This window comes from Siniperca chuatsi, linkage group LG5 (genome assembly GCF_020085105.1).
Source record: "Siniperca chuatsi isolate FFG_IHB_CAS linkage group LG5, ASM2008510v1, whole genome shotgun sequence".
NCBI lineage: Eukaryota > Metazoa > Chordata > Actinopteri > Centrarchiformes > Sinipercidae > Siniperca > Siniperca chuatsi.
In genome coordinates, this window is record NC_058046.1 from 1,589,561 (window position 1) to 1,614,940 (window position 25,380).

The 25,380-nt window shown below is 39.8% G+C and overlaps 2 protein-coding genes across 6 annotated transcripts in view; both read right to left on the minus strand.

Annotated features, from left to right (window-relative positions):
* Positions 1-5,492: 5,492 nt before the first annotated feature.
* LOC122876757 lies at positions 5,493-19,071 on the minus strand. Its single transcript, XM_044197443.1, has 6 exons — positions 17,438-19,071; positions 16,311-16,393; positions 15,904-16,018; positions 14,536-14,580; positions 13,484-13,574; positions 5,493-13,277 (listed from the first exon to the last, which is right to left on the minus strand). The coding sequence occupies exons 1-6, from the start codon at positions 17,473-17,475 to the stop codon at positions 6,579-6,581; spliced, it is 7,071 nt and encodes a 2,356-aa protein (XP_044053378.1). The 5' UTR covers positions 17,476-19,071; the 3' UTR covers positions 5,493-6,578.
* A 139-nt stretch (positions 19,072-19,210) lies between these two features.
* The window catches only part of LOC122876758 (protein mono-ADP-ribosyltransferase PARP14-like), a 30,962-nt gene continuing 24,792 nt past the window's right edge, over positions 19,211-25,380 (minus strand). For 3 of the 5 annotated variants that reach the window (XM_044197445.1, XM_044197446.1, XM_044197444.1), the window contains exons 17-24: positions 25,057-25,260; positions 24,500-24,574; positions 24,188-24,306; positions 22,962-23,197; positions 22,579-22,850; positions 22,233-22,372; positions 20,906-21,080; positions 19,211-19,869 (exon numbers count right to left, since the gene is read on the minus strand). In XM_044197445.1, coding sequence (XP_044053380.1) covers positions 19,586-19,869; positions 20,906-21,080; positions 22,233-22,372; positions 22,579-22,850; positions 22,962-23,197; positions 24,188-24,306; positions 24,500-24,574; positions 25,057-25,260 — 1,505 coding nt within the window. In that variant the 3' untranslated portion in view covers positions 19,211-19,585. The remainder of the gene's footprint in view (positions 19,870-20,905; positions 21,081-22,232; positions 22,373-22,578; positions 22,851-22,961; positions 23,198-24,187; positions 24,307-24,499; positions 24,575-25,056; positions 25,261-25,380) is intronic. The other 2 variants (XM_044197448.1, XM_044197447.1) reach the window with 1 other exon arrangement.

A 25,380-nucleotide genomic window follows, 5' to 3' on the forward strand; every position in this document is an offset into this window, starting at 1 on the left:
GGTTTGTAAAAATTCAGAAAATGCTGTCACGACGACCCAGAGCCCAAAGTGACGCCTTCACAACGCTTGCTTTATTATTATTAAAAAGAAATCACAGAGTTATGTTTGCAAACATAATAAAATGTCACAGCTTTTTTTCTTAATAATTAAAGGTCAACTGCTGCTGTGAGAGTTATAATAACTGTAGTGCATAAAAAGCAGCTGCTTTTTAGTCGCGTTGTCGCCATCTGCTGGACTGGATTGTGGTTAATGCTTGATTTGTCCTAAGAGGCTACCGTACTAGGGCTGTAAACAGTAAGAAGTTGAATAAAGTCGGAACGCAAAGTACCGCAATGAGTTCACCTCCTACTGATAACACAAATATTAGACCTAATTTTATATAATATTTCTTCAAAGTGTGGAACAGCGTGGTTAAAAGTCTCTGCTTCTCTAACGATAAAATACAAACAGGAAACAGCCTCCCTGTGTGAGGTCCTGATTGGCTACTCGGCTAATCACTCATTAATCCCGTTGTTTTATTGGTTCTTTTTACACTCAAAGCGCGCTTTTAGGAAAAACAATACTTTTCTTTTTTAAATTAATTTCACACGTTATAACTCAGTTTTAAGTCACATTAAAATGCTTAATAAAGTAAAAACGAATCATTAAAAATGTTTTTTTTAAAAAGAGGATTAGTGAAGACAGATTTTGGCGCCAACGCCGTCTCTTTGGATTTCACAGTAACGTTAATGGCGGACCATGGAAACGAACACCTGAGTGAGTAAATTAGCAGGTTCAGTTTTCACTGCAGATATCGAAGGTAAGAAGTCGAAATCAGCAGTGGTTTTGCTGGTAATCACAGTCTGCATTTAGCAGTACCCATTGTAGTCACTAGCTATGTGTTTTTACTGCGTCTTGTCTCATTCTACCCCAGAAAATTAATAAATTTAGTCTAGCTAGCTAGCTAATGTACACAAACAGGAAAGAGCAGACTGCAACTAACTGTCATTTTCATTATCAGTTAATCTGATAATTATTTTCCCTATTAATCATTTTTGTCAAGAAAACATCAGAAAGTTGCGCAAAATGCCATGTTTATTCGGCCAACAGTCCGAAACCCCGCTACGCTGAAGTTAGCTTCGGATTCACAGCTCCGGAAGTTAACTGCTGAGCACCTGCTGCACCTCGTACTGTTGTCAAAGCGTGTTAGACATTTTAGGTAAAGCCTTAACGCCTTAAATTAGTGAAATTTTTATTCTATTCTGTAAAAATGAGAGGAGGGGGGGGGGGGGGATTTCACTGCTTGTTTAACACGTTGGACCAGGTCCAGATAAAAAAAAAAACACTATACCTAGATTGGACTAGATTATCCCAGAGAGGCAAAATATTATTTAAATTCAGATTTGTGAAACCTTTTATTCTATTTGTGAAAATGAAAAAGGGCCTCTTTCCCCCACACCTACACCTTTTCCCTAGTCGTTACGTAGCCTTTGATACCAAAGTACTGTATAGTGGCTATCATATGAGGGTGAGCTAGCCCCTGCACTTCACCCAGCAGTACATGTTTTACACGTCAGGGACTCACGTTTTACAATGACAACGGCTAGTTTAAAAAAAATGTTCGGGTGTTTTCCAGTTACCCCGATTAGCTTAAAGTAGCCTCGAAGCTATGGGGTGTGGATAGTGGCCCCAGATCACCTACCGAAGGAGACTGCCGTGTGACATCTAGCGTAGACAGGCTACGCCACGGCTGTTCAATTACAAATTCACTTGGACCAGATTTTAAAACCAGGAAGTGTAGGTGGGCCAGACATCTCCAGCAGCCTGTTTAAAACCTTTTTTTTTTTTTGGTAATGACAAATTTTAAACAAATGCAAATCAAAAAACTGTGACACACTGCAGACTGTACAGAACTCGGCTGCTCGGCTGTAAACCAGGACCGAGAGCTGCGACCCCGTCACACCTGTTTCAGCCTCTTTACATCGGCTCCCTGTTGGTTTCAGGATCGACTTTAAGATCTTGTTGATTACTTTTAAGGCTCTTCATGGCTCCAGACTGTATCTTAGACCTTGTAGTCCCTTATGAACCTTCACCTTCTGTCTGCTCCTGAGTCCAGGATGGAAACTAAGGGGGACAGAGCTTTGGCCATCAGGGCCCCGAGGATCTGGAACAACCTGCCCGAAGACATCAGGCTGTCTGAGTCAGAGTCTTCGTTTAAGTCTCGTCTCAAAACACATTTTTATCTGAAAGCAGATCCTGATTTTACCTGAACTGGCTGCTTATTTTATTGATTTATGTATTTTAGTTCTTTATATTTCGTCATTCACTGCTGTATTTTATTTCTCTTGTTGTGAAGCACTTTGCACTTTTGATAAGTGCTCTATAAATAAAGTTAGCTGCTTCCATGCACTATATATGTAGTTTACTTAATTTGTCATGTTTCAGATTCATGTATGCTGGGCCATCGCCACAAGCACAACGTCGTCAGACGTCACTTAGCTTTAAAAATAAAAGCCATATAATAGTTTGCCAAAATATTAATCAAGTTAATTATGTAAGTTATATCTGCAGAGAAGTTGGGATTTAAAAAAAAATGAGTAAACAGTCTTTGTTAGTTTGATATCTTTGCCAAAATATTTCGAAAGTAGCATGAAAACAATCTACAAACACATGTTCAATAGTTTCCCCCCTCTCAATCACAAAAAGTGCGTCTGTTGTTTACAGGTGGGAAGAAATTAGATACTAGCTTTAAAAGGGTATTTACCTGTGTACAATCTTAAACAAAAACTCACTGAGGTTAAAACTGTTTTAGGTAGTTTTAACCTCTTCCCTATCAATTTATTTATTTATCAATGTTCTTTTTCAAGTTTCTTATTTATTCTTGTTGATTGAATGATTCAATGTCTTGCTGTCATCACTTGATGGCACTGTTGCATTGTTTGTATATATTGCTCAATTTCAGCAACCATCAACCGGTTTGGCATAATCTTAGAACTGTTTAATAGTAAATAAAAGTAATGAAACAACATTTTTATGATTTATAACTAATTTGGGGGATCGTGTCACTCAAGTCAAATTCCTGACATTCTATGATTCTGTCTGTAAAGTGTCTAAAACCAATTAAGCTATAAAGAAATGTTATGAAGAAACATTATGGACAACATTGCCAGATAATTTAAGTTGGTTTGCAATATTGCTTATTGATGTTTTAAAAAAAAAAAGTTGCATTTATTTATTCTCTCTTGATTCATGTATAATGTATTTTTTTTATGTTGTACAATTTTAGTAAATAAATGTGTGGATTTTTTTTTATTCTGGTGTTACACTGTATTTGGTGACAATACATTAACAGGATAAAGTAAACGTGATAAACCTTCAGTTCTGGATAAAAGTATCCGAACTTTGACTGACAAATCCCACATGAGCCACATATCAAACGTATTTTTAACGTCTGGAATTACGAGTTGGATTGTACTCTACAAAAATGATTCACTAAATATGTTACTTAGCCGAATCTTTAACTAGAATACCTTCGCTTTATGTTGAATGGAGCCATAGATGTGCTTAAACTGTGAGTCAGTAACATTGTCTGTGGGTAAATAGGAGTTTTTATTCTGGTGTTACACCGTATTTGGTGACCCATCAGATTCTGTGACCGGCAGTGTTGGAAGAAATAGCCTTCTCAGATGTAAAAATACAGAACATTACAAGTTAAAATCTTGCTTAAAGTACTAAAGTAAAAGTACTAATTTTGCTAAATTATTAGGCTACTTTTACTTTAGTACTTTTAGTAGGCTAATAATTTAGATGGTAATACTTATGTACTTTTACTTAAGTAAGTGGATTTTTATTTGTAATGAAATGTATGAAGTATTTTTACATTACATTGTGGTATTGATACTTTGGATCTGAGTAGCCTTCTTCTTCCAGCTCTTTGCAACATTGCTAGTAACTCCAACAATCATTGAACGATGGCACCATCTAGTGGACAAAACCTGAAATATAAGTTCTGCCAGAAACATTGTTAAATTTGGACCTGGATCTTTTGATTTTGACTAATATTAAAAAAAATCTGATTAGCCTATTGTTAAGCAGCACAAACACAATTGGTTGTGGGCTCTAAATATTTAAATATTACATTGAGCGTGTTTTTACATTTATTTGTTATTTGACATTACTTTCCTTTGTGTAGCCAAAACACTGTTTTTTAAAGATTGACAATAGATGTGTAGGCTACATGTTTCATATACTTTTATCTTTTCTCCATTTTTGATACTGCCTTAAATTTTGTTTTAAAAGCGTAATAATAGTTGGCTTAAGTGACCCTATGCCCTTACTGTGCACTGACGGATCCTGTCATTTCCACGCTTTCCATTCATTGTCTATGTAGAAAGTCCTGCAATGCATTCTGGTAGCGTTGCGTTTCGCGAGATGGCCGTCACGTTGGCCATTTCTCTGTTTGAAGTAGAACTAGATTCTACTTTATGCAAATCAGGGGCATCTATCAACTCGCCGCCTCTAGAAAACTCACGAAAAACGTTTAAACTAACCATTGTCGATCTAAAATGAAGACAGATTCAGCAACTGCATGGCATATTTCTCGCCTCAGATGTTTTCAAAAACACATTTCTGTGAACTACGAGCCACCATGTTGGTCCGGTTTGAAACCCGGGAGCAGACACCCCATGTGTGAAAGCATCCGCCAATCAGGTGCAGACAGGAAGTGTTCCCTGTTTGTCCACATGGAAGGAGAGCACCTGTCAATCATCTATCGTGACATCATGTGGCGACCCCTCGCCTCAAGAAACACCCCTGTGGACCCGCTCCCGGGTATGAGCTCCTAGTACTGGCAGTCAGCTAATAGAACAGCTAGCTGCACAGCTAAAGTAGCTAACCGCTAACAACAAGTAGTTAAAGCCATCTGTCCATCAGCAAATTGTGGATTGAAACACACTTGCACAGACTGAGGCAGAACAAAGTTAAGCGCCAGTGTTTTACTCTATTTTAGTCTAAACAAACTTATTTCTACCATAATCATATAGCCTACATATTTAAAATTTTAAACATTAAACACATCAGTCTACAATACCATCAATCGTAGAAAAGGTTTCAGTCGTAGTCGTCTGGACACTGTTTTCAGAATCAAGACGTTTCGGGCTCCCGTCCGGAAGTCATTCTCAATTGTGAAAATGGTCTGAGAACTCAGAAATGTAAGCTACTCTGTGTTGCTTAAGCCCCGCCCTCAGGGAGGAGTCTACCTGAGTGTCTGCTGTTTACCCTTCCTAGTTTCACCTGAAACTGACCTTCTTTTGTTTCCATGATGGCCCAGTAATCAGTAATCAGGCCTATTGTTTTCTGGCTGCCCCTCCCTCATCACTGTTAAGTACCTGATTAGCATATGATTGGCTTGACCATGGTGTTAATACACTCATCAGTCACCGCACCACCCTGAACACCACAACATTTATATTTATACACGACATTCTTCTTTGAAATAAACCGTTCAACACAAATAATAATTTGAATGATTTTATTTAAAGAATAAATCAAGGATTCTTAACATAGTTTAGTTTGATATGATGAAACATTTGAGTACAGTAACAGTTAAATGAATTGTTCTACATTAAACATGTCTAAAACATTTAAATCAAAACACAATATGTAGTTATAGATTTTAATCGTGTATAAATGAAGTTACTGAAAGTATAAATCCCTCTTAATTTCATTCAATAGTTTCCTTGTTTTCTCAGAAGTTCTGGACGTATGGATTCTAGGACTGGATCACATTTGACTTAAAGCTGCAGCTGATGCACAACTACGCTTTTTGTTTTGGTAATATCGTATTAGAGAAGGTTTCTTCGAGTGAAAGTATAACAGATTTTCTATGTTGAGCTCAACTAGAGTTAGATCAATTGAACCTGACCTTAGCTGGAAACAGAGTTTCAGCATAGTGTTAAAGGGACAGTTCACCGCAATATCAAAAATACACAGTGCACATCCTATTCAACCTGTAGTTTTTAGCCTAGATGTCACCCAAACAACAGTGGTCAGAGAACTGGGGAAATATTATGTCCACCTTTGTTTAGACCACTAAATAACTGGCTTTGATAGGTGGCCTAAAGGTGAAATTCACCCAAATATCAAAGATTTTCCCAATTACCATAAAAGAACTTCTGCACTGAATTCTGCCACCACAACAGTTTTTAATGAGGAAACTGGAAAGTCAGTAGAAAATAGGTTTGGTGGTGTCAGACTTTACTCTAAAACTGTTTCAGGGAGAGCAATTGTGTCCTGTATCTCTACAATGACAGCGATGAGTCCAATGTTATCATAATCTACATGTACCCAAACTATGATGCTAAGACCCAGGATGGATTTGCTAAATGTGATCCAATTCAGACACCATGCTTACTAGAAAACAAGGTTTGTCCATGTGATTCACTAAATGTTTTGACCTGTCATGAGCTTTCAAAGTAACATGAACAACAAGTGATTGCAAACCACAAATGATAAATGAAGATAAAACGACAAATGTAAAATAAAATTCCAGTTTTGTCCTTACATTCAAAGATACATTTCAGCTGAAGCACCACAGAACTCTACATCACATCAGGCATCATGGAAACTGATTCTGCATCAACATTTGTTTCTGTTTGTTCCTGCGTCTTTTGCTGTCGTGCCCTTAAAACAGATTTTCTGCATGTTTGTAAAATGATAACACAGTGGAAGAGGACAAGACTGATGCAGATAACCGAACTTATGACTAAAGACCAAACTGCTTCCTTCCATCTTAACTGACACTGTTGTAGCAGCCTGTCCACTGACACCTGCTTCTCTCTGAAAACCAACTTCAAATGACCACATTCATTATCATCACCGATCCAGCCTTCCAGTGTAATATTAACAGTAGTTTGGTTAAATCCAAAGAAAGTCAGGAGAACTCTGTCAGATAAAAGTTGGCAATCAAATATTGGTGTTGACTGTGAGCTCAAGTACAAGACGTCTGTGGCGCTGTCCTTTGCACAGTTGTCAATGGTGACTGAACCGTGGTCGAAAGCCAACATGTAAATGTCATTTCCATCACCCCCGACCAGGTAATCACCCCCAGTGGACACCAACATGTCATTGCCGTCCGAGCCTTTGAGAAGAGAACTTTCGTACCCAGACACCAAGATATCAGAATAGATGGTTCCAATGACAGTCTCCACATCTTTCAACACATCCCCCTCAGCATCAGCATAGCGGCCTTGTCCAGTCAGCAGGTTAACGTAAACCCCTTTACCCGTGTCATGATCACCCCGGTACAGAACAGTGTCTCTTCCAGGACCTCCGTCCACTAGATCGGCCCCTGGTCCAGGAATGAAGACGTCCCAGCCAGAGTTTCCCATCATAGTGTCATTTCCATCCTCGCCATAAAGAGTGTCGTCTCCCACGTCACCACTCAGGATGTCATCTCCATACCCTCCTATCAGTGTGTCATCTCCTTCGCCTCCTTCCAAGGCGTCATCCTTCCACCCACCAATTAGAGCATTGGCTTGATCATTACCTAGTATGTCATTGGACTGGGAGGGACAGCCTTGCACTGTATGGACCTTTGACAGATTTCTCTGAGAGTTGAGGTCCAAACGGCAGTCACCCTGTGATTGTTTCAGAGTCACTTTGAAAGCTTCAATGTGAAAGAAAGGGACACTTCCAGTTGAGTTTAGTGATTTTAATTTGAAATTCACGCCGTCAGAGCTCTGAAATTCTAGGTGCTGATGCTGGTAACCATTATTGTAGTTGAGCAGACTGAATTTTAACTGTTCCCCTTTTGTCGTGATCATCACATTCAGATCTCCTGTTGATGAGTCCAGTTCGACTTGGCTGCCATCGAGGAAATCCATGTCAACCAACACAGTATCTATATTCTTATCTTCTGCAAAGTTATCGATCATTAAGTTGTTTCCATATCCATGTTTGATTATGTAAGTGTCTTTTCCTTCACCTCCAAACATCAGTGCACCCTCGGTGTAAGGATCAAACAAGTTCTCATTGCTGTTCCCAACCATGATGTCGAAACCTGAGGAGCCATACATTTCTTTCACTGAATCAACTTTATTCATCATCATCACTTTGCCTTGAAGGCCGCAGAAGACTCTTTCCTCTGAATTTTTGCTTCTATATCTGAAGCACCCATCATATCCAGAAGAAACTGACACATCTTCTACATCACTTTTACGTTTCTGGAGATGTGTTTGAAGTAAATTAAGTGGTTCAGGTTTCTGGTTTCTATAATCAACAGTTAAGGGTAACATTAAAGACTCTCCACAGCTGCTGAGGTTGGGCATTAATCCAGCTGTTATTCCATCACTGGTCTTGATCTGCAGGTGCTGATAAGTCTTTGATTTAAACCAGTTCTGTAAAACAACATCTCTTCTGCCGTATACCAAAATGATGATACTCTGTCCTTCACAAGTACAAGTTATATGCTGATATTGTTCTTTCAGGAAGAGGACGTCCAAGGCTAGATCTGGTGATTGATTGTCGATGGTTTTTACTCCTTGGCCTGGTGTGATAACGAACCAGTCCTCTCCTCCTCTACCCTGAATGAAATCATTTCCTCTTCCTGGAACAACAACGTTGCGTTCTTTGTTCCCTCTGATGACATCGTTGAACTCTGACCCGCGGACCTCCGTCACGCTGTCAAAAGCCTTGTCGTCCTGAAGGTCCACCACCAGAGCAGATGGGGAGCTGCTGTAGTCAATGCTGCAACTTTTTATGCACTTGGTGAACGGGTCGCTCTGCCGGCAGTCAGCCTTGTTATCTGAGATTGTGAAAGTGATCAGATCCTTTGTGACAACAAGCAAGTGTCTGTCTGCTGGTGATCTGAACCACCTCACTAAAGTCACATGGACGGCTGTATTGTCATGGAAAGCGTTGAGAACAACATTGTCACCTTCTACCCTGACTTTAAAAGTTTGAAGATTTGCTTCTATTATTGCCAGGTCTGTTTTATTGTCTCTGGAGTAATTTTCAATCAACACTGAAGACTGTTGTCGCTCTTTCACTATGTATGTGTCTTCTCCTTCACCACCGATCAAATGATCCCGGCCCCCTCCTCCATCTATCAGATTCTTCTCTCCATTTCCAATGAGCTCGTCATCATACCGAGACCCAAAGATGTTTGTAACTGTACTTAAAAGTGGCTGTGATGCATTCACAGTTTCACCGCGTATCTTAAACATCTTGTTAATTCCTCTTGCTGCCAGCTGAACAGAAGAAACCACAGTGGAGGAAATCTCAAATAAGACCCCGTCTCCTGACATCATGTTCATGTGACGATACAGTTCCCCTAAAAACCATCCTTGTATGGTCACCGTATGACTGTCCTCATACATTAACACAACATCATCTCCAGATTTAGACGCAGAAATGTGACTGTAATCGACACTGAAATGAAGAGTGTCTAGTGCTTTGGAAGGATCGTAGTTGTTAATGATTGTTTTGCCTCCATTTTCAGGAACGATGTATGTGTCTTTTCCACCAGAGCCTTTAACATAACTTCTCTGTGGACCGAGGAAGAATATGTCATCACCTGGTTCACCGTAAAGCTTGTAATAGTAACTTAACATGACTTCAATCATATGTTGATCCTCTGCTTTCTGAATTGCAAAAAAACGATTAGAATCTCTATTTCCTTTGTATATCCCAAATCTTGACTTTGATACAGCTTCATAACCTGAAACCACTGTCACAGAGCCGGCTGGTATGAACATGAGTATTTTGTTCTGTAGTGTCTTGTGCTCTAATTGATGTGACTCTCCCAGGCCAAGAATAATATCTTTGCTTCCATCTGTATCAATGTTCCAACACTTCTTTGTAAAACTCTCATCACTAGATACAAAATAGTCCATGCAGAGCTCAGACTGACCCTGGTCAGTGAGGCAGAACTGAATATTTCCTCCATTCCAAGAAGAGTCGCCTCCACTAAAATCAATGGCGCTCATTCCATCCTGTTCCTTTGTAACTGTGTAATATTTGTGATAGTCTGATATCTGTGCAACAAGTCTGTGTCCTTCCTCAATTTCCTCGTAATGCCAATTGTAAAAGAAACTTGCCACATGAGTGTTAAAATTCAAAGTTCCCATCTTAGAGCCATGAAGAACAGCCATCAGTCTCTCCAGAACTCCAGCGTTCTTCGGGAGGCTGTTTAGTTCATTCTGTATGCCCATATAAACATCATCAATGACCATCCGGACTACTGATAGAGCCAGGTTTATAGGTGCTATAAACGGTGCCAGTTCAGGCTGAACAATTTCAATAACATCCAAAGCAATCATAACACCATCTAAGGCAGCATCAGTGTATCCCAGTGTGTCACCTCTAATCAAATCTTGTTTAAAATAATATATCCCAAATCCAATTCCCACCATGGGTATAGCTGTCATAGTGCCCTTCATTGCAGGGCTTTTGATGATTGTTGCTGCAGCTTTGGCGATTCTTGTCTCTGAGGACAGCGTTTGTCTTGCAATAACAGATGTTGTCATGGCTGTCACTCCATGAGCTGTTTGCAAAGTCCCCACGACACCATCTTCGATGTCACCCTGTTCAAAAGCACGAACAGCTCCTTTCATCCCCAGCATGAGGCCCAGCGTCCCAACAGCAGTCCCAGTGTGCTCTACATACTTGTTGACTTGATGGGAGGAGACTGAACCGTGATTCTCCAGGTCATGAACTGCTGTGTCAATGCTCTTCAACATCTTTTCATTGTAGCGCTGACTCTCCGGAGATAACTCAACCCTAAACTCAACAGGTTTAGCATCAGCACCCTGGGACACAAGGTGACATATGAACTGTCCGTTCTCCATTCTGGCACTGCCCTCCTGGAGGTGCAGCTCTGCCAGATTTTCACCATATTTTGCCTTTATCTGATTGTGGATTTGTTCAGCAGATAATACTCTCGCCCTGGAGAAATATGATTCAAGTTTGAAGGAATTCTCCAACTCTGTGGCAGATTTTAGGTCTTGGGATGTTACGTGGCCGTCATTGTAACCTCCTAATGTGCCAGATGCTGAAGGTCCACTTCTATCTTTTATTTCTGTTTTGAAAGTTTCATAATCCTTGGGAAAAATGTCTTCAACATGATTGCTTGCAGTTGGATTACTTTCAGTTATCTTGTATTTTTCTGCAATCTTCAGTATCTCAGATGAAATATCTTTTTCATCCCTTGAAATCCACGATTGGTACAGTTCAAATTCTTTTTCTATGACATCGTGGAGTGCAGTCATTAATTTCTCCCTAGCGGAACGTTTCGAATTTCGTAATTTGCTAGAACCTTCAGTTGTTGCTGAGCCTCTAAATCCACGCCTGCTTGTGTCAATCCAACTACCTCCTCTTGCCATTGAATGGCCATCCAAAAAAAAATTCTGTCCTTTCTCTCGGATATTGTTGTCTGAGCTTTCGACCATGTCCAGGGCCATAAGAACCAGAGGAAATGTCCGGAAGTTTCTAGCAGATTCAGATATAACTGATGCAGTGAAATATGTGGTGTACCAGGCCTCAGTGGATAGCGGTAGGTGAGTTGTGTGCTCTCCAAGAAAAATATTTTTCACATGTTGAGCATAGCGTTCTTTTGGGTTTATATTTGTATCTGTATTTTTTGTATCCGGAAGAATTTGTTTTCTCATGTCTTTGTATTTTTCTTTGCCTATCTGTTCAACAATACATTCCTTAACTTTTTTAATTTTGTCCTCATTTTCTCTTTGATTGTTGTCAAGCTTTTTTCCAACTGGATACACATACAGAGTATCAGGATTAACTTCGTATATCCAGTCATTGACCATCAGGTATGTGGGCTCATTTTCTCCATTCTTTGCATAGTGGCGGATGACATTTCTGACATCTTTCCCTGATTTAATCTCATAACACTTGGAAAGAACATCCTTTAGTGCCTTTTCATCCACTATCCACTGTATCCCATTTTTACCAGTCTTTTTCCCTATTAAATAATGCTCTTCTATTTGCTGCAAGTTTTCTATGTTAATTTTTTGTGGAAGGGGCAGGTCTGCGTGAAAGAAGCCCCAGGACAAAGCTTCAAGTTCATCACAAGCATTACGTATTTGGTCAGCATTCTCAAACTTCTCAAAAACCTTCCGGTCTATAAATGTCTGTGGGTTAGATGGCCAGCTGTCTCTGTTGAATATTAGAAAGTTTCTTTCTTTGGTAAAAATTGCCTCTCCTTTACTGCCAGGGTCTTTTCTAATAATTACGTCTCCGTTCCTATCAAGGGTTGCCACCACTTTCTTGCTATCATCTTTATGTCGCCATTGCAGCCCTTCCGTAGAGATCTCTTGGGTGATTTTCTCTCCCGTGTGCCTGACCTGGAGCACAGCATCCCTGAGGTGCAGCTCTGCCTCGATGCCGGCGGCCTGGAGCCCCCTCAGCAGGGTTTCAATAAACGCTTTATCTGATCCGACCTCACAGCCCACCACACTTATTGTTTTGATTTTATCGCCAACCCTGAAGGTTTGTTGAATGATTTTGGTGACGTCTGATGCTGTGTATCCTGCCAGTCTCATTTCTTCTGAGTTGTCTCTCATGCCATGGCCTACCAGCACCAGTCTGCTGTCCTCTGACAGAGGCACAGAGGCACCGTGAATCAGTTTAGGTTTTTGGTTTTTATCAAGAACGCAGACAGAGGAAACTGTTGGGTGCTTCTCATGAAGATAAGTAGCAGCTTTTTTAACAATATGGTCATCTTCCATAATAAGGATCTGCTGGTGGTCATACTGTGTGGTATGATCAACTGGTCTTTGTGGAATTTGGTAGCCAGAAACTGAGTCAAGTTGATTGATGACCTGGTAAATCTGGTGATTCTCCTGGGTTGTTTCTAAGACTGCTTTGATGCCACGGACCTTAAAAACCTGAATGAAGTTATGTTGGAAGTTTGTGGTTGTTTTTCCATCAAGGGAGAACAGTGGTACAGCTTTCAGTGATGGTTTCAACATCAGCTCTGCAAGTGATGAGCCAGAAAGGCCAGACACAGTTTGTCCATCTTCTGAAACACTTCCAAATATTTTCACTACAGTGTGGCTGTCTGCTTCTGGTACACATGAGACATTGTACAGGCATTCGTTGCTGACTATTACTGAGTAATGAGGATCCATGCTGTATTCCCGTTGGACTCTGTCATTTGTGGACTTTTCTTTGTCAGTCATGACCAGCAGTTTTTGGCCGTAGCTGTGCGAGATCTCCGAAGCACTTAGCAGCCAATCTTGTATCTTCTGTTCATCAATAGCTGCCAAGAAGCTGTCAAAACCCTGGAAAATAACTGAAAATTAAAATGACATAAAAACACAGCAGATGATCAGGTTAAAATTAGGTGTGGTAGATGTGGTATCTTGTTCCATGTATTCCGATGTTCAACTCTTTTGATAACTAGTTTTATTAATTAAACATTATCTGATTTGAGTTCAGGTCTTCTAAACTCAGCGCTGCTTCCGATTTTCTTCTAAAATCCACCAACCTGTTCCATCTGAATGACACACGCTGTGAAACTCTCCTCACACTCCTGTAAGTCATCCTGCAAACTCTTTGGGTTTTGATCAATGTCCACCCTAAAAGAAATTTAACATGTTTATATCATAGAGGGGTACACAATAATTACACATTCAGTAAACGTGATAAAGACCACATGAAAAGTTAATCTGACTTCAGCTTCCCTAAGAAAAAACACATTGGTAAATTGAATATTTTGCCTCTACACTGGACGTCTTTTCTGGAGCATTTCAGTCTCACAGAAGATTTTGGTTCTATTTGAATAAAAATGTCATTCCACACTGACCCTGAAGGATATGATATACTGTATCATCATCGGCTTATTCCAGGTTAAAAATAGTGTTTCTCATATGCTTCTTGATTTTCATTATTATGTCAAATATTTATGTGATGTGACATTTAAAATCCATCCTGTACCAGAAGAAAAGGCCAAACTAACCAAGTCCACACCATGGTCATTAACTCCACTGGTGTTCTGTTTTTACTTTCGCTTAATCCGCAGATTATTTTTTCAGTTTATCAATTGATGAACATAAGAAATCACTATTTCTCAAAGTCCAAACTGATGTTATCAAATGTCTTGTTTTTGCAGACTGTCCCAAAGAGATTCAATTTACTATAACAAGGAAAATCAGCAAATTAGCACTTTTGCGAGACTGGAACCATGAAATGTTTGGCATTGTGCTTGGAAAATGACTTACTCAATTAATCAATTAAAAAATAAAAAATTTGCCAATAAATTTTCTGCCAATCAACAAATTGATTAATCAACTAGTTGTCCTGGGGATTCTTTCACAACATCAATCCTAACTTAAGAATATTTTAAAACGTCCTTTGAGATGAACTTTACAGTTAGACGCAGCTACTATAATCCTACTATAGTAGGCGACAGGCGCTTACTGAGAGGCCCATCAGGTTTCAGTGCGGTGGTTTGGTCCGCACCAGAGTCTGAATTAAAGTATTGTCACCAGAACTGCACCAAAAAGCTTAGTTGAGAACATAGTGTAAATACTTCCTTACCAGCTACTGGATCTCGCAGCTCTGGCCCCATGGATGGGTGTGTCCCTGAGATGAAATACAGTCCTTGTTACCTTTTTCAATGCACATTTTTCCCCCCTGATTAAAAAACACACCAGATGTGGAACCAAATCCAAGTAAGTGACAAGTACTGACAGTAGAGCCTGGCTGACATATAGGCTACCCACGGCTAACATTAGCTGATCGCAGACATATCGTATGTGTCGGCTAATCAGTATCAAGACACCGATGTAGACACAGCGGCACTTAATGCAGGACCGTGCTTGACCACATTTGTGATGCCAACTGTTTTTGGTTGCTGTTCCTTGAAATCTTGCTGTTAAACTGAGCTACAGAACATTAGCTTGTCCTAATTGAGCTGACTTTGTCTATGTTTGCCAAAGCGACAGCAGTGAACAATAAAAAGCAGTGTGTGGCGAAGCCTAGTTCGTAATTGTATTTTTAAGTCCTACACCGGCGTTAATTCTCCAGAAAAGCAGCAGTTTTATCACATTCGCTCCCCGGATAGCCACATCTCGGCTACTGTACCCTGACTACTTTCTGCCGTCCTCATATGCCGTCTATAAGAGCCCAAGGTGATGTCTTTAAATTAGTAAATATATTTAAGTTACAGTGAGATAAAATGCCAGTCAAGTTGCAGTTTACATCCATGTCGGTTCAGACTCATATAATCTATGTTGTGAAGACTTTGAAGGAATTTAATAAAAGGTATTAAGCGTATTTTTTGGCGAAATGGAAGTTATCACTATACAGACGTATGATTTCAGTGAATAATTTCCAGTGAGAAACATGCAGCTGTGTTCTAAGATTGAGGCTGTGTGAGACTATTTTTACAGAGCATTACAGAGGACCGAGAGAGAGCTTCGTCACATGGTGCAAGGACAGTCACCTGAGGCTCAATATCAGCATATTATGGCGATGAATAACGGCCAGAAAATTGTTTTTGCAGAACGTTATGATGTGACAGTGACGTTGACCTTTGACCTTTTGGATATAAAATGCCTTCACTTCATCATTTTATCCTAATAGACATTTGTATGACATTTTGTAATAATTAGTGTATGAATTCTTGAGTTATGGCCAAAAACGTGTTTTGTGAGGTCACAGTGACCTTTGACCACCAAATTCCAATCAGTTCATCCTTGAGTCCAAGTGGACATTTGTGCCAAATGTAATGAAATTCCCGCCAGGTGTTCCTGAGATTTTGCGTTCACGAGAATCGGACGGACGGACGGACAACCCAAAAACGTAAAGCCTTGCTGGCGTGGAGGCATAATAATGGCCAGGGGGCACCTATAAGAAGCTGTACCAATACCTTACCAGTTGAACGGGAGACATTTATCAAGATACCTTTGGTTCGAGGGGTTCTTGAGCCTTTCGTGAAACATGTGTTCAGGAAGTCCTCTGAGGCGGTGCAGTGCAGCGACATCGGGCCTGAGCTCCTCCCACTCGTCATCTCTCACCTCTGAAACAAATTTTACATTTCATGATCCACAGGATCCGTTGTTCTTATGCTCACACTTATTGACTGACTTCTTTATTAAAATGTGAGTTTGGCTGCTCTTCTGTTGTATTTCTGAAAAAGTAGCTGCTCACTTTGCTGTAGTATTAAACCACTGTTACTGTAGTGGATACTGTAAAAATACTGTTAAAAAACCACTGGTGTCGCCAAATCAAACAGGACTGAATCTTTCTTGTTACAACTTTAAAGACATAGAAGGGAGCCTGAGCTTGTTAAAAAGTAAAATATTTCTTACCAAATGGTTCAGTGAGGCTGAGGAGGCTGAAGAGGATCAGGAGCCTCAGTGTCTTCCAGGTCTTCATCCGACCTGCCATCATACTGCAGGATAATACAAACACAGCAAAACAAAACACAACTTATTACCGAAGTAGTAACGCATCGAACCTTTCCAATTATTACTTCAGCTTAACAAAAACAGGTCTTGTCTGCTAGCGGCATGTAAAATAACAGTTTCCTGGTGATAGCGAGTGACATATAAGGGAGGGGAGGAGATGTGCCACAGTGGTGAGTTTAACAGTAATGACACATCTGCATTTATTAATTTGGCAGACGCTTTTGTCTAAAGCGACGCACAAATGTTGTTCAATCCAAGCCACAGTTCAAGGAGAAGAATACTCCATGTTGCAACTAAGTGTTTTCTCTAAAAAAAAAAAAACATCTGATAAACTCAACAGCAACGTCTCTTTCCAGAAATCAAGACCCGGTTACTCAAGATAATCCACAGATTTGTTGTGAGCAGTTTCATGTAGGAACTACTTTCTTTCGACGGATAGTTCCTACATGAAACTGCTCACAACAAGAGCTGTGGATTAACTTGTGTAACCTTCTGCTTCCTGTGAGTTTGGGCGGATGGGTGGCACGGTCCTGTACTTGAAAATAAGGGAAACGGAAAATAAGGGAAAGCAAAATTGGTCCCCTTTAAAGAAACACTAATGGTGAAGTAAGATTAAAACAGCTGATGGGTGATCAACTGAGTAACCACAATGTCATAATACTCAATTATTAGTAAAAGTCCTGCATTATTTTTTTTTACAGGGAAAAAAGTAAACAAGTACTAGCAGTGAAATGTACTTATGTATCTTAAGTAAAATTACAATTCAATAACTTAATTGTTAAAGTGTCAGATTTAAAGCTCCCTGTGTAAAACTGACTGTAAATTCCCATGTAAATACCACAGGGACACAGTAAGTCAGAAATATCACAGGAATGGTGAAGGAAGCACGCCATCAAACCTATTTCAGACTAGTCTGAACATAATGAGGGATCAATGTGGAAGTCAGAGTTTACCTGCTTGCAACAGTTTGAATAAACATGCTGTATACACACACACAAAAGCATTTTTTAAATTCTTATTTTACTTACCCAAATTTAATCCAGGTCCTTTGCAGCTTGGAGGACATCTGAAAAGTGAATGTATAGTGAAGTTCAGATGTAATTCAGAAAGTGAAAGTGTAGTACAGTGCAAAACAAAAGGAAGTTTTCTCTTTAGTAACATCTGTTTCCACTTCCGTTTTTTTCTGGTAAATTATTACCTTGTTATTCCGTTTTATATTCTTTTCTAATTTGTCTCATTCTGCTTGAAATGATGTATGACTTTGTTTACTTGAGTAAAATCCATACCATACACACACAAAAGCTTTTTTTTTTTTTTTTTTTTTTTTTTTTTTTTTTTTTTTTTTACTTACCCAAATTGAATCCAGGTCCTTTGCAGCTTGGAGGACAGTTGAAGTTCAGATGTAATTCAGAAAGTGAAGTACAGTGCAGAACAAAAGGGACAGCTGTCTCCACTGAGTTTATTTCTGGTAAAGAATTACCTCATTATTCCTTTTGGTATCTCTTTGTTATTTTGCCGTTATATATATATAGGAATAGGTGCCAAACATAAAAAACTTGTTACTCTAGTCTTTCTTTTTTCTTTTATTGTTTTCTTCCTCTCAGGCAACGACTAATACTGTAAACCTGAAACTGAAAATAAACACTTAAGTTGACGCTCCACTGTTTTTGGTGCCAAACCTCAGCTGTGAGATAACAGTAATAATCAGGTGCATTTTTTATGATAGATGGCTGTTCAGACTGTGATAAAGCTTAAGACCTTACCTTACACACCAGCCAGTATATCTCAACTAAACAAACTCATAAACATTCTTTGGCCTTATGAATGCAGACCAACAAATAATTACCCACAAAATTTAGAGACTTATTTCATCTCTGACGTGCAGTACAGAGATTCTGTAAGTGTGGCACATTACCCTAGCTTAGCACAAAGACCCTCTTCTCCAAAAGATTACATGACTTGTTTAAGTGTTATGAGACTACTACTAAAATAACTGTCAGAATCATTTTCAGTGACTAATTATGTATATTGATTTACTTAATTGATGCCTTCAAACTAATTATAAATTGATATTTAAATTTACATTTTAATTATGCAGTTTTAAAAAAACTAGGTATAAAACAGTTAACTGCCATCATTCCTAGTTGAAGCTGGCCAATGAGAGCGTCTATATTACATTTTAATACTGTTAAATTAAGCAGGGTAGTATAGGGCTGAGTAATGATATTTATACAATATACCATCCACCTTACGGAGCCCTGTAGGTGTCATGAGGAAATGCTTTTGATAAATCAGTCCCTCAAATTTAATAATTTGTGCACTCTTTGATTTCACCAAAAGACTAAAATGTGAACCTCATGGTGGCGCCAGATAAAAAGTCATGGGATCACCAAAGTCATTCAAATTCGTCCTCTGATAAATATGAATGTTTGTACAAAATTTCATGGCAATCCATCCAGTAGTTGTTGAGATATTTAAGTCTGGACAGAAGTAGTGGACCAAAAGAAAACACTGCCATCCACAGAACCATGGTGCTAGCATGGCTAACAATACCAGACAGCTAATGTTGCAGTGAAATATCCCAGATATAATGTTGCAGATTGAAAACACCAGTTTACCAGCTGTAGGCAACAACACAGCTGCTAGAAAGAGTCAATCTAACCCCGCCCGTCACATAAACCGCACTTACAAAGAAATCTAACACGACATCTTGACATCTCTGTACATCACACAGGCATGAAACTTGTTACCAATCTCGAAATCTAATCTGACTCTAAATAAAACAACGAGAATTTCCCAAATTGTTGCAGTGTGCCTTTAATAAACAGTATTTAAAATTATATTACAAAACAAAACAAAGAATACAATGTGACAAATGCCAGATGAAGGTTTTATAATATTCAGAGTTTTCCTGTTTTTGTTTTTTCACTGGAACATTTTCTAGCTGATTTAAATTAACTCAGAAACAGTGTGACGGTTTCTTCTACATTTATCGATTGGAAACCAAATCAAGAAAATGGCAACTGCCCCTTTAAGAAATATTAGGCAATATATATATATATTATACAATATGATATAGAATTATTTTAAATTGTTTTTGTAAGCTGAGTTTAAACTAGGACACACATGACAGAGGTACATTTTTTTTCAGAGCTGTTGCACAAGGAGATCACAGTTCATGTAAACGTGATCAGGTATTCTGGGTATGCCTGGATGTCATTGAAGACAATAAACATGGTTGGAGTGGCAGTTTGATCAGTAACACTGTCATACAGATCGGAAGCCTTCCCAGAGCTCTTGGAGGGCGGGGTGATCATGCCTTGTCTTCCCTGGGTGAAGTCTCCAACCAGGACCCTGGCCAGGTACATGCGCCTGTGCCCGCTGGTGTCGGGCGTGGCGTAGCCTTGTGCCGAATAGACCGGGTCCACAGCAAAGTAAGAGCCATTGCCGTACATCGCAGCTACAGAAAAACAAACAAACAAATAAATAAGTTAGGCTGTGCTCAAACAGACAACTGCACTGTGAAAAAATACAGATCATCCAGAAATACACTGTGTTGACCTATAAAATAGGTGGTTATTTTCCCAAAGTTACAGTTACTGTAGTGCAAAGTTTCCTCTTTTCGTTTCCCCGGAGCCTCAACAAAAGGACACGTCCTGGTAGTCGCGTGGCAATAAACCTACATGCAACTACCAGGATGAAGATACCCATGTCATTTGTCTTAGACTGCAGAAGCCCCATATTATGACGTGCTGGTCAAGCAAAGGAGCACCTTCAGCGGAAGACTCATCCCCCCACAATGCACCACAGAGCGCCACAGGAAGTCATTCCTGCCTGTGGCCATCAGACTCTTTAACTCCTCCCTCTAAGTGTCAGTCTGTATGACCCGAAGTCACTAAACTGGACATTGATCATTAACATCTCTGCAATACTTGAATAACTGTGCAATATTCTGTGTAATACTCATGTGCAATATTTAGTTGTTGTTGTTTTGTTTTTTCCTATTTATTATTCATACCTGCTGCTGCACTACTACTTATTTCTTATATTATTACATTGCATTTATACTGTATTATCATCATCAACCGGTAAACCCACTTGGTACTTCACACTTATTTTATTTTATATTTATACCCACTTGATACTTAATTTATTTTCTGACCTGTTTTTATAGTTTTTATAGTGTATTATATTGTTTGCTAGTACTTTCTCCTGTGTGCACTGACGTAAAGGCGAGCTGCTGTAACAAAGAGTTTCCCTTCGCGGATCAATAAAGGATTTCTGATTCTGATTATCTTCACTTCACAGCCAGTACGGAGAGGAGAACTCATTATAGTGACCCAAAACTCTTCCCACATACACATGGCCTGTGAGCCGTGAAGTAAGATCTGGACCTATGTGCCTGCAACTAAATTGGACCATGTAGTCATAACTAGTCTTTTATCCAAAATGGTAAATACTGCCACTGTGTTACGAGTGTGCGTGGGTTTGGTTACCATGTGCTCCTGCATAGCTGCGGTTGAAGCCTTGTTTGTTGATGAGATCGATGGAGTTGGCTCCGGTGCCGTGGAAGAGTTGCCTCTCGTTGTTTGTGTGTTTGTTCTTCACCTCCAGTTGTTTCTTCTTGAGCTGGTAGCTCTGCCAAAGTGTTGTATTTTGGACCCGCTCAATCTGCCAACACAGTTACAACACATCACTCAATCCAGTTTTCAGCAGGAACGACCATCATTCTTACCACTGTGGTGGCATTTTAGACTACCTCTATTATCACTAGGAGGCAGAAGGACTCCAAACTCAGAAACACAAGTATTAAGTAGTGGTGGCTAACCTGTTAGCATACGACTGCCTTTACATCCAGCAGACAGAGCAACATGAGCACTGAGTGGTTCACCCAGCAATCCGCATCCGTAACTGCATACGACCAACATCTTGTTGGTGACCACAGTTTGTGGTTTCATAATTTCAATACAGTCATTTAACTTAACAGTCAAATTGTGTTTGCTCAAAGTTTGCACTGAGATTTCGTGCTTGGATTAATTCAACTTTTGTATTTTAGGTTGTTTCTATTTAGTGGCGCAAGGGGGAAATGGGAATTTGATGTGTCTTGAAAAGCTCAGCATCACATTTTATTTAGCAGTGGTTCATTTAAAATCATCAGTGTTAGTAAAACCAAACTGAAGAAATGTGGCAAAGAAAAGATTTGCAGCCTTGACAGTCGTTTGCAGTAGGCTAAGTAAGCATCCTCCATAGTTTCATCATGTTGCAGTATTCAGTTGATATATTGCCCAATTGTGGCTAATTACATAATATTTATCAATTCATGTTATTATGGTGTTATACTATGTGTACATAAATGATTTTGAGGTCATGGAGCCAATCTTCTTCTTCTTAGGGTTACACACAAGTAGTGTTAGTGTTTAACTTTGACTGTGTGAAGCCATCAAGTTATACTGAAGCCATGTTTAGACCGACTTTAGCTCTGCGTGAAAAATGTAACCCCCTCAGGCCGTTGAATCCGTCGGGGTGCCGACACAGTGCTCCACGATGCCGCGCTGCGGTGGCCAGTCAAATACCTTCAAGTGCACATTCCTGGAAAATGACTTTGTACCAAAAACACTGTATTTCTACTGCTAACCTTGCAATAGTTGCAATGAAAGATAAAATAATCGCCACCTTCATAACTTTCCAGAGTTGTAAATTCCTGTCCCTGTTCAAACTCATGAATGTGTTACTCAAACTGAACTTCCTGGATCGTATTTCTGTACCTGTACCTGAAACAACACACCAACACAGACACTTGTGATTATCAGAGACTCAACATACACTGATGATGTTTGCATTGAGACTGGTCTTTGTAAGTTCTGTCTCCACACTGTTGTATTCCTTGGATCCTGCAGCCAGAGGAAACAGCTTGAGGAGGTCGCCTTGCATGTCATCCCAATGTGACGGCAGAGCAGCGTCCTCTGCAAAGACAATAAGAGTGTACGTTTTAAGGTAAATTCATACTGTTATATATATCCGTGTTTACACTAGGGATGTTATGTCTTTGTATTTCAAATTTAAACTATTGTACAAACAAAGGCAAACTTTTTTTATGGACTGGGATTCGGGTACAGCTGGACATATTTTTATTTAAACATGTTAGCACTATGGAAACTAAATCACTCACCTTTCAAGTCTTTTCTAAGTAGCTCCAACATTTTAGGCCCATTTGCTGAATGTGCTTTTCTACGCATTACATCAGCATTGTACGTTTCGTTGTGGATCTTGATATTCACACTTTGTTTTTTCTCCAGAGCCTCCTCCAGGTTGAGGTTGGTGTAAATGTCAAAGGGCACCATCGTCCCGTTGCGGTGCTGAAACTGCCACTCTACAAGACCACTAACCAGCAAGGCCTTGCTCCTCAAGTTCTCCGTCCTCTCCACCTTCCGGATGATTTCCCTGATGGTCAGGAACAAAAACAATTAACAGTTACGCTAACATTTGGTACTGTGGACTGAAGCTTTATTACATATTTTTTCTCCTTTTAGTGTCATAAATCAATTTTCTGACCTGACCGCAGACTCAGCGGTGAAGACGTCTCTGGTCAGACCCTCCAGGTGGATGTTGGGCTCCTGATCCTCCTGCCCTCGGTCCAGACGGATGCTAACCGTGAGTTTCCTCTGCAGGGCCTTCAGCTGGTCCATGTCAGCCTGCGACAGCTGACTGATGTACCGGTCTGTGATGGTGCTCTCCGCCTGCTCGGCCACAATCACGTCCTTAATCCTTTTCTTAGCCTGACTCACTGCCTGCAGTGGTGGTAATGGTTGTGCAGTCTGGTTACAAACAAGCATTGCTGCATGCAAGAACATTTTCATATTCTTATTCTAAACCTCTCTTACTTTTTCTGAGGTTTGCTCATGTGAGTGTTCCAAGTCAGATTCAATGAACCTTTTAACTGTATGAACTTGTTGTAAGTCGCCCGTTTCAACTGGATGAATGCAATGGTGGAAAGTAACCATGTACATTTTTCTCAAGTTCTTGTACTTTTCTTGACTATTTCCATTTTTTGCTACTTTCTACTTCTACTCAACTATATCTCAGAGGAAAATATTGTACTTTTTACTGCATTACATTACCTGACAGCTGTAGTTAAATAAGAAACATATGATACAGTTATAAAATACAATACATCACCAGCGGCCTGTGAATCCTTACAGAAAAAAAAGCAGTGTCTAATTTGGGCTGCTTGTCATGTTTCAGATGTCTGAGTTGTTATCAGTTCAACCAAAGAGACATTTCCCCTCTAAACTTCTCACATAGTTTCATTTCAATAACTGTCTGAAGCCCAAAGAAAAATTATCCAATATTTTAAGAAAAATCAAAGATTAGAAAAAAGTTTTAAAAAAAATCACTACAGATTGATTGACAAACTTTGATGTTTCTTCTTTCCTCTCTCATTAATCATCTCACTACCCCTCAGATTTATCTGGTGACCCTTTGGAGGGGCCCGACCCCTAGGTTGGGAACCACTGGACTAAACTAGCTGACTGTGTATAAAGCAGAAGCTTTTATTGGCTTAAAATGTTCACTTTGTCAAACTGTCCTGCTGTCCCACGTGTTATTGAACAGTTTACTGTGAGTCACATTAAACTAACTCAGTCAAATGCTGATGAAACTCTAATTATTTCTCTCTGTGGTAGTTACTTTCTCTATGTACAGTGTGCTGACTTGTGTCCAGAAAGCTGAGATCCTTTCAGAACAAACCGATAAAACAAAGTGAATAACTGCATGTTCACCTTTTCGTTGTTAGCACACAGCTGAAACACTGTGGGCTCAAACTCCTCCCTCTCCAGAACCAAGTCATCAGTGCTGGGCCGCTCCTCCCCAAGACCCGTAAAAAACGAAGTGACAGTGTCTGAAACAACATAAAACAACATAGTTTGTTGTATTACAGTAGTGTAAAAAACATGTTGTGTTAGAGATTACTAATTCTCAAAGAGTGCAGTTTTTATTTGGACATTTAAATTAAAGTCTGATGATATTCAATAGTATATTGTTCTTATAGTGAACACGTTCAATGATCAGTTATTTGGATACACAGACAGTACTTGTTCTTGTTTCTAGGGTCAACGCCTGATGTGTCTTCTTCCTCTGAGCCATAGAGCGCCGTTGTTGTCCAGAAACTATTAAAACACATCAGTGAGCCACACTGTTGCACTGGGTGACATGTTCCTTCATCACCATGAACACACACACCGTCCTGCTGCCCCAAACACTCACTACAGCACCACATGTAGATTCATCTGTTTCCTCCTGTTTGTTTGATAAAAACTACAGCGAGCAGCTGTTTTAGGAGTCTTTTTAAACATGAAACTATACATTTGTATTTAAAGATTTATGCCTTCAGGAGAAACCAATGGGCTCGGAGCTGAGAGCCACAGACAGGAAGTCAGGAGGAGACGCACTAACACATTGTTGGTTTGCGTCTGCACGTGAGATTTGTTGATAGTAAGAAAAAACTAGACACCAGCATTATCCTCTTATGAAATAACTTACAAAATCTTTCCTCTGAGCAGTCTTGATCAAAATTAACAGGAAGAAAGGATTGAAAATAATTACACATCTAGAGAAGTTGGAGTTAACGACCAAAACAATCGTTAAATACCTTTGAGCTTGGCGAAGATGGTCTTCTCCTCCACCTCCTCTCCCTCTCTCCTCTTCATGCTCTTGTGGAACTCTTTCGCCATGAATGTCTGGAAGATCAGGATCTTCACACTGCGAACAGACTTCGGGTGCTTCTTCCTCACAAACTCCACCACCGCTTCAACCATGGCGTCCGCCACCGCTGACGGGTTGACCCCCCCCTGACCTAACAGGCAGAAGATCGGCACAGTCCGTGAACCTTGATGGAGTACGCGACAGACTAAATCTAAAGTCCTAGTAGCGAGATGAGTGAATAATACCCAAGAAATCAAAGTTTGACTGTAAA

What these genes read in the sequence shown, in the direction of transcription:
- LOC122876757 (XM_044197443.1), bottom strand. Translation starts at nt 17,475, where the DNA reads ATGTCCTCCAAGCTGCAAAGGACCTGGATTAAATTTGG. An exon ending in AGGACCTGGATTAAATTTGG is followed by an intron (nt 16,394 to 17,437) that starts GTAAGTAAAATA and finishes ATTATCCTGCAG; the next exon opens with TATGATGGCAGGTCGGATGA. An exon ending in CAGCCTCACTGAACCATTTG is followed by an intron (nt 16,019 to 16,310) that starts GTAAGAAATATT and finishes AATTTGTTTCAG; the next exon opens with AGGTGAGAGATGACGAGTGG.